The sequence below is a fragment of the Lepidochelys olivacea genome (genome assembly GCF_965140295.1).
Source record: "Lepidochelys olivacea isolate rLepOli2 genome assembly, chromosome: 12".
NCBI lineage: Eukaryota > Metazoa > Chordata > Testudines > Cheloniidae > Lepidochelys > Lepidochelys olivacea.
The window spans coordinates 3,100,325-3,111,128 of record NC_140422.1 but is presented as its reverse complement, the minus strand read 5'-3'; the positions used below and the strand labels follow the sequence as shown (position 1 = coordinate 3,111,128).

The following is a 10,804-nucleotide window of genomic DNA, read 5'->3' as shown; positions in this document are numbered from 1 at the left end:
AGACATAACCCCCAGTGGCCCTGCTGCTTCTTGCTAGCTTGTGTCACACAAGGAGGAGGGTGAGAATTCGGGAGATTAGACCACAAGCTGGATCCTGCAGAGCCCTGGATATTGCTGGGAAGGGGTGAGGAAATGCCACTCATCCAGCAACTGGCAGGAATTTAAGCCCAGCAGAGCAGCAGGCTGCCCAGGGGAAAGACGCATTTCTGCTCCACTTGTGACCAACCCAACCAAGAGGGGAGCGAGTGGGTGGGTGCAGGGTGGGGTGGGGAAGGAAGTGGGCAGCATGAGGATTAAATGTTTCTATGGGTAATGAGACCATCTGATTATACGTTCTCCTGCTTCACACCCAGGTCAAGCACTGGCAGAGAGGAACTGGAAAGAGACTTCCCTGTAACGGAATAGCCGGCCCCCAGGGGCTCCTTCCCCTTCCTCAGACACTGGCCACTATTGGAGCAGACAGACCCCTGGGCTCTTGGCTTGCCTGAGGAATAAACACACTCAGCCCTGCAGCAGTTTGCTCACACTTCACAGCTTCCTCCGAGCAACTCCGCCAGGGCTTCTCAGTGGCCGTTTGCAGCAGCTCATCACTCAGGGTACGTCGGTCCTGCAATCTCAGGATGTGACTGCAGCTCCTTCGGCCTGCTCGACACTGAACATTTAGGCTGACACAGCTACAGAGTGTGAGAAGTCCAATCCCTGGGCCCCGTAACTTTGTCAACCTCACCCGCCCTGTAGAAGCGGCTTCCAGTGACCCAGCTACTGTTGCTTGGGGAGGCGGAGTTCCTAGAGTGATGGAAAACCCACTTCTGGCCCTGCAGCCTGCATCTACATGCCAGGTGCGATAGCAGCATAGCTCAGGTGCCGAGCAGTGCCAACAGTGAAGACATGGCCTTACTCTGGCTAGCTCTGGCCCCAGAGCAGAGAAGCTGCGGCAGTGTGGGTCACGAACCCATGCCTGCCCTGCTCTGGGACCCGAGCAGGTCTACTGGACCTGCAGTTACCTCCTAGGATTTCAGCATCGCTGATGTGGATCATCCCTCCCAGACCCTGCCATGCAGAAGGGGCACTTCTTTTGCCTGGGAAACAAATGGCAGACATGGGCCAAATCTCAAACCCATGTAGGAAATTTGGGGGATGCGGAACCAGCCAGGGGAGAGGGCCCCAAAGGGCTCAGTGGGTGTGGAGGGCAGCCTCAGTCCAGGTGATGACCATCCTGGGGGCCTTCCCCCAAGGAGCAGCAGATACCAGGCAGGGACTTTGCCATAATTCTTTTATTTCAATGTGGGAAGTTTTTACATTGGTACAAATCTATTTTCAGGCTAGAACTCTGACTTGGACTGAACCCCTCCTCTATATACACACACGTGATGTTTTCAGGGGGCTATGAATTAAGGCTGCACTGCCATACGTACTAGAGGGAGGTGGGTCCAAGGGGGGTGACAAGAGGCGGCTGAGTGACGCGCACACACAGGAATGCATGTCCACAGGACCAAGAGCACTGGAGGATTAGATAGTGCTGTTGCCACAGGGAACTAAGGGCAGTGGACGGCTGAGATCCAAGAAGCCAGCTACCAGAGGCCGGCTTTCCTTTCGGGACTGCAGCACATGCCTGCCTGCCTGCCTGCCTGGTGGTGGAGGGGGGGGAGGAGAGAAACAGGGAGGTGAGGCCAGTCCAGTCACATGCCCACAGACACTAATGCTTGTTTGAGGCTGGAGGTAGCAGAAAATGCTTTTTATGTGTCTTCCCTCTGGCCTTACTGGCCCGGCTGTGCCATCAGCTGACTGTTGCCAGGGAGGGCTTAGTAAGGCAGAATGTGGGGTGGGGGGAGCGTGTAACTTCATTTGTCCCTTTAGTCCCCTCCTACAACTTCCCCACATGCTTGCTTGTGATGCTCTGGAAGTTTGTGCAGCTGGGGTGCTGGGCTCCGGCTTGGTCTCTGGAGATCCTCCCCAGTTGAGCGCTGTGGCCACCTCCACCGCCTCTCCCCTGGAACAAGCACCCCCGCTGGATCAGACACCCTGGAACCCATGGCAGCCACCAGGTCTCTCTGGCTCCCCTCCCCAGGTCACTGTCTCCATGCACGCCAGCGGTGGCTGGTGCTCAGAGGATGACCCTTCGGTCTGGGGGCTCTCCCCGGCCAACCCGCTGGTGTCTCACTTCCAGGTGCTTGTTCTGGACTCGCTCAAAGTGCTGCAGCAGCTCCAGGTAGTCGATGTTGGTGGTGGTCGCCTTCTTGAAGCCCAGGGTTGTCTTAGTGCTGTCCCTGGGGAGAGGAAGCAGAGAGAGAGAGAGATGAGAGGGCATGGTGTGTGCCAAGCACCCAGTCTGTTACCACCCCCACACAGACACCACATACTGAAGCTCCCTGCCCCAAGGGCCAGACGTTTGTGCTTTCCACTACAAAACACGTCCCCCTCAGCCTGGGTGGCAGGGAGACGCCTGGGCGTCAGGGAGACGCCTGGGCAACGACTGCGGAAGAGCCTACAGCTAGGAGCAGGCCAAGGGCTGCTAAGCAGCTGAGAAGGGGTCAGGGAGGAGGAAACTGGGTATCACGGTAGTGATGCTGCTGTCCATCCCCTACGTTTCTAGTGAACCGGCCAAGTGCACGGGGCAAGTGAAGACCCTGGTGAACCGATCTATCACCATGGATCAGAGCGCCCAGAGTGATGCTGGGCCAAGCTAACTGGCCCAAGCAGCAAGAGGCTTGGAGTAGAGGGGTGATGCGAATCTCTCCTGAAAGCTGGAGAGCACTGCCCCCACTACTGACAGCACCCCGTCCTATGAGCCACTCCCGCTCTCAGCAGAGCTAGGCTCCAGGGGGCTGGCTGGCGTTCTGGACTCCAGAAACTGCACTGCTCACCATCCAGAGACTGGGAGGAGCTGGAGCGCCCTGCGGAGTAATGCTCAGTACCTGCACCTGCTGGCGTTGCCATCCTCGGGGGGTAGAGGTGCCAGGCGCTTCCCGGGGACAGTGTGCTCCAGGCTTGTCCTCTGCTCTATGCCTGCCAGGAGGAGCCACCCCAATGACAAGCCTGGTGGGGAGTTCAGTGCCCTGGCACCTCACTGCCTGAGAGCTGGCTTCACCTGGCAACAGGAGCCTCCATGGGATACAAACCGCGGGGCCTGGCTGGGTCTGTATCAGAGGGATCCCAAACTGGAACCAGGGATGCCCCCCAGGCCAGGCAGGAGGAGTTTGGCAGAGCCCAGCTGCAGCACAGGAGGCAGCTGCAGAGGCCTGGTCTGGCCCTAGCACTGGTCTCAGATTGAAGGTGGGGCTGACACCAGCAGTGTTAGACAGAGCTGCTGCCCTGCGTGTCCGGTTACTCAGGAGCCATTCGCGGCATGTGACGTGCCCTCCCAGGGCAGGGGGCCTAGCAAGCTGTGGGCACCAGGCTGGTTTTCAATCCCAGGGTTATGCGGAGACAGTGCAAAGCCCCAGCTTCGCCACACACGGCGAGGCATTTCCCAGCGGAGCAGACAGTGCGGCAGGCAGCTGCTCAGCAGGTCAGCGCCCTGGGACAACAGCGCAGGCCAGCCCGCCTGAGTGGGAAGGTCACACCAGGTTAAGGTGCTGCAGCCAGACACTGAGGAAGCACGCAGGCTTCATTGCTGCGCAGCACCAGGGAAGTTCCTGCCCCAGTGGGACCAAGAACCAGAGCACCCAGCCGGGCTGTGGCCTCATGTCCTTTCAAAGCTAGCCCCACACCCCCACCAAGGCCACTGCCCTACAACCCTGCTGGCTGCCCCCCAAGCCCATCTGGCTCTTCACTCCTGTCCGACTGCACCCCCCCTTCCTCTCCAGCAGAGCCGGCCAAACCCTGACTTGGACGGTGAATGCACCAGCCCCCCTCTGCCACATGTGCCCATCCCCCTGGCCCCACAGAGCATGCTGCCCTCATCCGTGTGACCCACCCTGCTGATCAGCACAATGAGCCAGGCTCTCGCCCCACCCCAGCTCCCATCATTTCCCAGAAGGGGGGGAAGGGAGGGGTAGGGACGGCCCAGTCCGATGTTCTCCCACGCCCAGTGCCTGGCCCAGCTGCAGCCGACATCACAACAAAGGGGGCCAATAGTGTCAGGGTTCCTGGGGGAAGCTCAGCCCCAGCCCCTCCCTACTCCCAGCGGGGCTGGGGTAGGTCAGGGTACAAGAAGAGGAGACAAACGTACATGCAGGAACATGTGGCTTGGAGCCAGACACGCTGCCTGGGAAGGGGGATCCGGGCAGCCTGGGACTTGGGCCCTATGGCTCAGATGGACCCCAGCTGCAGCCCATGACGCAGAGCAGGAGAGGTGGGACTGTCCTGTGGGAAGAGCACGCGAGCAGCGAGAGTGTCTGGGACAGAGCCAGGAGGGTGGGACAGTCTGCCCAGGGCTGGGAGTGCTGATGGACCCGGGACCTGTCCCTGAGCAGGAGAGAACGAGTTGCTGGAGGGGAAAGTGGTCTGAGGCTCCAAGCAGCTCTGCCTGGTTGGAGCCATGGGCTGAACTCAGCGGCCACCACCCTCCCCTGCTGGGGGAGAGATCCTGGCCTAGTGCTTGGTGGGAGCACGTGAACTCTCCCCTGGGGTTCTCGCGGGCGCTGATCTAAGGGCGCACAGATCCAGGCTAGTGTGGGATGGCTCAAGGGGACTCTGGACAAAGAAGGTCAAAGCACTTTATCTCCTGCCGCCAGCGCCCACAAAAGCCACGTGTGCTCTGCTAAAACCAGTGGCAGGCTGGGTGGTTCAGCGGCAGCACTGGAAATAGAGCCTGGAGCCTTGACCGTCAGCCAGCACCTCTAACCACAGGCCAAGCTCCCTTGCTGTGAGGGCAGCCAAGCAGTGACTGCAGCAGTACATGGCGACACTCACCAGATGATCCCGGGTGGGAGACTCCAGTTCTCAGGTACGAATCCCAGGACATGCCAGGAGGAGACCAAGCCCTGTGCATTTTAACTGCCAATAAGCCGCGTGGATCACGAAGGAGCCAACTTAGCAGCATCTGCTTTGCAATTCTGAGGCCCTGGCTACACCCAAATTGCCTTGGGTTAGTGGAGCCAGTGCAAAAGGCGCTGGGCACATGCTGGTTCTGATTTAATGCGGTTTAATTTCAACCCAGTTCTAAGCAATTTATGCCAAACAGAAATAAGAGCCTCCCCCCACCCATGGGCCTGGACTGGTCTGACCGAGGGCAGGTGTCCACTGACGATGCTGCAGTGGTGCGGCTACCCCCGTCGCGCTCCAGGGAAGAAGCCACCACACCAGCAGGAGAACTCCTCCCACCTCCCTTGCAAGTGGCAGTAGCTATGTCAGTGGGGAAGCTCTCCTGCCAATACAGCGCTGTCTACACTGGGGCGCAGACTGGGTACCTGGTGGCTTTTTCACACCCCGAGCGACACTTATACTGACGTACGTTTATAGTGTCGACCAGCCCTAAAGCTTGTTTAGATTCACACCTGAAGTTAAACCAGGGCGACGCTGCAGGGAGACCAGCCCCGAGCGCTGGCTCCACGGCTGTATGTACTGCTGGACGAAGGAGGGCCAGGGATTGCCCGTTGGCAATATGGCACTGTGCGTCAAGGCTGGCAGAGTGAGCTCCCTCAGGCTTAAGCTGATTTACGGGGGTGGCGAGTGTGGTGCTTGGGAAAGGGAGGGACCCAAAAGCACAAACAGGCGCTGAGTGACCCGCCTCAGTGCAAGACACGAGAAGTGAATCTTCCCCTCTACTCTGCACTGATGAGGCCTCAGCTGGAGTATCGTGTCCAGTTCTGGGCGCCACCTTTCAGGAAAGATGGGGACAAACTGGAGAAAGTCCAGAGAAGAGCAACAAAAATGATTAAAGGTCTAGAAACCAGCTATGAGGGAAGACTGAAAAAATTAAGTTTGTTTAGTCTGGAGAAGAGAAGACTGAGAGGGGACCTGGTAACAGTTTTCAAGTACATGAAAGATTGTTACAAGAAGGAGGGAAAAGAATTGTTCTTCTTAACCTCTGAGGACAGGACAAGAAGCAATGGGCTTAAATTGTAGCAAGGGCAGACATTAGGAAAGCTTCCTAACGGTCAGGGTGGTTAAGCACTGGAATAAATTGCCTAGGGAGGTTGTGGAATCTCCATCATTCGGGATTTTTAAGAGCAGGTTAGACAAACACCTGTCAGTGATGGTCTTCTAGGAAATACTCAGTCCTGCCAGGAGTGCAGGGGACGGGACTAGATGACCTCTAGAGGTCCTTTCCAGTCCCATGATTCTACTGATGCCCCTCAATCCAGACCTGCAGCCCCCTGAGTAATTCCAACCTGAGAGCACCCCACCTACAGCTCCGCCAATACCCTAAACCCAGACCTGACCCCCGCTATGCCACTTAGTCCCCCCCGAGCTCTTCTGATGCCCCTCCATCCAGACAGGCACCCCCTGCTATTCCACTCCTAGTCCCCCATTCCCCAAGCTCTGCCAAGGTCCCTCCACACTTGTGCTACGGTAAGGCCCCACTGTGCTGGGTACGGTACAGACAGACAGTCCTGCTCTGAAGAACTTGCAATCCAAGTGTAAGAGCACAGATGAGAGGAGGATAATGCACGCGCACATGGCTTTCCAGCCCGCGTCTCCTCCCACACAGCTCCGCCAAGGCTCCTCATGCTGTGCACCAGCCCTGCTCTTCCAGGAGGGGAAAAGCACAAGGCACAAGCAAGCGTTTAATCCTTTCCCACAGCAGGACGGGAACCCCGCCTCCCGGCTCCTGCTGGCTGAGTTCTGCTTCTGGCTGCACTGCTTAGGAAGCTGTACTTGGCCAGATAATAAAGAGCGTTTGTCTCCTTGAGATTAATTGGAATTAGGAGCAAACCTGAGACACGGTCTGCGGGCCGGGTGCATGTGTGTCTGAGGTAGGGCTTCCCCCCACTCCGCCGTGCTAAGACACTGCCAGGAGGAGGGGTTTCCCCTGGCCTGGATATTTTGGGGAGGAAGGACAATCTGCAGAGCTTGACATTTGGGAAATCAACAACCCCCACCTACACACACAAGGTGATTCATGGAGGAGGGGCAGAAAGAGACAGGGCCCGTTTCTTTAGCTTTGAGGAGCTCAGAAGGGGAAGAAAAAAACCCCATGCTGAAGGATTAACCCTTCAGTCACCCACTACATGCCGCAGAGAATATCTCCGAAATGCTTAGACAGACTGAGCTGAATGGCCCAGTTTCTCCTGCTGAATCAGATGCTGCTTGAGTTCCTGTTTCCAGCTGATGGCTGGGGCATCTCCACTCAGCTTTCGGGACCTGCTCCATGGCTGGGAAGACAGAACCACTGGGCGAGGAGGTGGCAAGCAGCAAGGGGCCAGTTTGCTGGGAGGTCAGCACTGATTGGGGTCCCCCGGAAGGGGGCAGGAACAGACACTGCTATTCTGCTTAGCAAGCGGCTAATGCTCCCTTCAGAGCCAGGCATGCTGAGCCAAGTGACTGACCTAGGCTATGTTCTGCCTGCCAGTGCCATGCAGTTCTTGGGGAAGCTCCTGCCATGGCTTTCGTCTCACAGGGTCCCTAGGGCCCCGTCTGATTCTCCCTCCTGGCCTCCTTGTTCCAAGGAAGCCATGCTGGCCAGCTGAAGGTGAGCATGTCTGTCCAAGGTCCCGTCTACACTGGGCTGGGACAGTGGTGGGAAACATGTGGCCAAGCTGATCCGGCTCCTGGTGCTTGGGCCGTCAGAGCAGGCAGGGCTCATGGGCCGAAGCCATGTGATTACCTGGGTGCCTATCACATCCACAGCATACTGTTTATTTTCTCTAAAGCCATAGATCTACTTGGTTTGGCTGGCTCTGCTCCCACTCCAGTGTGGATGCGATGTAACAGAGCAGGCTGCCAAGACCACGCGCTGAGAAGTAACACTTCCTGATCCCCCAACCCCACACTGCTCCACTGAACTCAGGGGATGAGGTTCTGCTAAGCCCTTTGCTCCACTGAGATCACTAGCAAAGTGTGGGGCAACAGGCCCCTGCTACTCCCTTGGTAGGTACAGTATCCCCACAAGCCCAGTCCCACTGGCCAAGTATGGTGTCCACCTTGGGTTAGTGCCGTGGGGCAGGACCGTAAAACAAATGCTTTGAGGTTGGGGGAGTTCCTTGTCCCTGGCTTTCCACCTGCACTGCTCAGAGGCTGCGGGGAAGAGCGTGAGGCAAAGAGAGAAGTGTTCCTCCCTGGAGGACAGAGGAGCGCTGCTGGGTCACAGGCAAAGAGCCCAGCAGAGTACAGCCCCACAATGCCAGCTGACAGCCGGTCACCTCCAGCACACTGCACTGGGCTGCCATTGGCATTTACTTGGGGGCAAGCGTCCGTGAAGCTGAAGCGCAAAGAGCACTAGCCTGAGACAAGTGTCATCTGGGCAGGCACCAAGTACTGCCGGCAGGTGCCAACGGGAACGCCGCATCCCTGCAGCGCCATCACAGCTGCTCCAGTCCTGTGAAGAGATGGCCCAGGGGACTGGAGAACTCAGGGCACCTGCAATGAGCCTTTTGCCACGGGGTTTGGCCTCTGATCCTAGTGACCAAAGTGCATTACCAGCTCCTTGGAGGCTCATGTAAGAAGAATTGATGGCCTCAGTTTTGTTCATAGGGGATAGGTGGCCACTTCCATCACTGCTGGCCCCTCAGCAGACAGGCCGAGACGAGGAATGGGGCACAGAATCCCCCCAGCAGCAAGACCCTCCATGGGAGGAAGGACATGCTGGAGGCCGGGATACATTTGTTCGGGATGGCCAGTTGTGATGCAGTTTGGAGATGTAAAGCCTACAGGGAGTGACAACACCCAGCTCCCTTTCACATGGACTATGGCACTTGTGAACCTGGCCCCCCAGAGCAGGATGGCCAGCATGCTAAGCCACCAGGCTGTGGCTGTTTTAAATGCTGCAAAAAGTCTGTTTCAGGCACGGTTCTGGCTTGCTCTCTCTGGATTTGGGTGTTTCTTTGACGAAGACTGCCACATGGTAGTTGAAACCTCAGGAACCAAGAGAGTCAGCATGACCTAACAGGTAGGACACTGGATTGGCAATCCTGGGTTCTAATTTGAGATGTGCCATTGGCCTGCTGGGTGAGCTAGTGAGAGGCACACCTCGGTGCCTGAGTTTCCCCCCACCCTCACACACACTTTGTCTTGTCTATTCAGACTGTAAAGCTGTGGGGGCAGGAATGGTCTCTCACTTTGTGTCTAGTGCAATGGATGCATAACTGTAACAGACTAGAAGAACGGACGCGCAGCTCTCCTGTGTCGACCCCCACTCTTGGATTAAGAGATTAACCCAAGGCTCAGTGACGGTCAGACTGGGGAACCCAGGGAAATTCACATCCAGGGATCAATGCAACAGTCTTCTCTGCAGAGGAATGTTTAAGAAGAGATCTGATCCGTACAAGGAGTGCAGACAAAGGAGATGGGCCACCTTGATGGGGATGGAAAACCCACTAGGCATCTCTGCCCAGCCAGTGGGTCGACAACTTTCCCGCACGGCTTGCTTCTGCCCCAGCTGGCTTCCCCCAAGAAGGGGCAGCTTGGTCTGTTATGAAAGCGGGCTTCAATGTTTAATGGAATGTAGGTCACAGTTAATCAGATGCTCAGTCTGTCTGGCAGCTCTGATTGCTCCAAAAGCCCGGGTAGTCAGGGGCAAAGGGAGGAAACCCCTCCCCCTGAACATACACACAAATATAACTGCTCACACTCGAAAAAACAGAGGCTGAGAACAGAGGCCAATGCTCCTGAGTGCACAGGCTGGGGAGCGTGATGCAGCCTGCCTAGGGACTAGTTAAAAAGCAAGGATCTGCTTTCTGCACATCTTGGAACTTTGTCCCCATGGCTTTGCAGAGGAGGGATAAGCCTTTCATGTCTCCAGAAGGGATGTACTGCCACTGAGAAGCACCCCTCCCACCTCATTAGCCCGGACTTTGAAAGAGCTACTTCCCCACCAAGTGGGGCTGCCCAGCTGAACGGAGATGGGGCGGGCTGACCTGGGCCAGGGTGAAGATGTCCCTAGGAACCTTGCCCTCCACAGCCAAGAGATGCCTCATCACTGCCAAGAGAAGAGGAGAGCCACATACACTGGGAAATTTTATGCCTGGTACCGGTTTATGGTAGCAAAGGATTAACAGCACTGGCTGGAGACCCTGGCATGCCACATCTTCCCTCTCCTAGGACTTGCCACCCTCAGCCCTAGCTGCATTCTGCTCCAGAGATTTCATACCAAGATGGACAGATGTCCAGCAAGGATCAGAACCTGGCCATCCTGAGCCAGCCTGAAGAGCGAAGCAGTAAGGCAAGCCCTGATCTCTGGCTCCAAGCTGGAGGGCACCAGCCACTAGGTCACTGGGTCATCCCCCCCTTGCTGAGCCTTGTGCCCAGCTGGAGAGATACACACTCCGGTTGGAGAGCTCGCTGCCTGCAGCAGGATGCAGAGCTGGCTCGGTATACATTAGATGGGCATCCCGGGCTCGGCACTGCTAAGGTTCCTGGCCCAGTCTGCACAGCTGATGTCTAGGTCCCTGCCCCCTAAGCAGCATCCCAGCCAGTCCGTAGAGTTAAAGCCAGAAGGGGCCATTATAATCATGTAGCCCGAGCTCCTACGTAACCAGAATCAGGTGCACTGAGGGGCTGTGGTGTTGCCCAGCAGCGTAGGGGACAAGAGCAGCAGATACATCCCTGGCAGGTGACTGCTTGCGAGACAGCAAAGAAGGGGCAGAGCAGGCAAAGGTGATCAATGGCTCTCAAAGGCCAGAGTAGCCCAGGCCTAGCAGCCCATCAGACTCGCAGGGCTGCTAGCGAGGTGTGTGCACTGCAGTGGCCGGCTAGTTCAGCT

General features: G+C 57.1%; 1 protein-coding gene across 4 annotated transcripts in view; it reads right to left on the bottom strand.

Moving 5' to 3' along the window:
* Positions 1-1,256: 1,256 nt before the first annotated feature.
* Positions 1,257-10,804, bottom strand: part of VAC14 (VAC14 component of PIKFYVE complex) — a 191,605-nt gene continuing 182,057 nt past the window's right edge. For all 4 annotated transcript variants that reach the window (XM_084644950.1, XM_084644951.1, XM_084644948.1 and 1 more), the window contains one exon: positions 1,257-2,267. In XM_084644950.1, the coding sequence (XP_084501076.1) occupies positions 2,158-2,267 (110 nt within the window). In that variant the 3' untranslated portion in view covers positions 1,257-2,157. The remainder of the gene's footprint in view (positions 2,268-10,804) is intronic.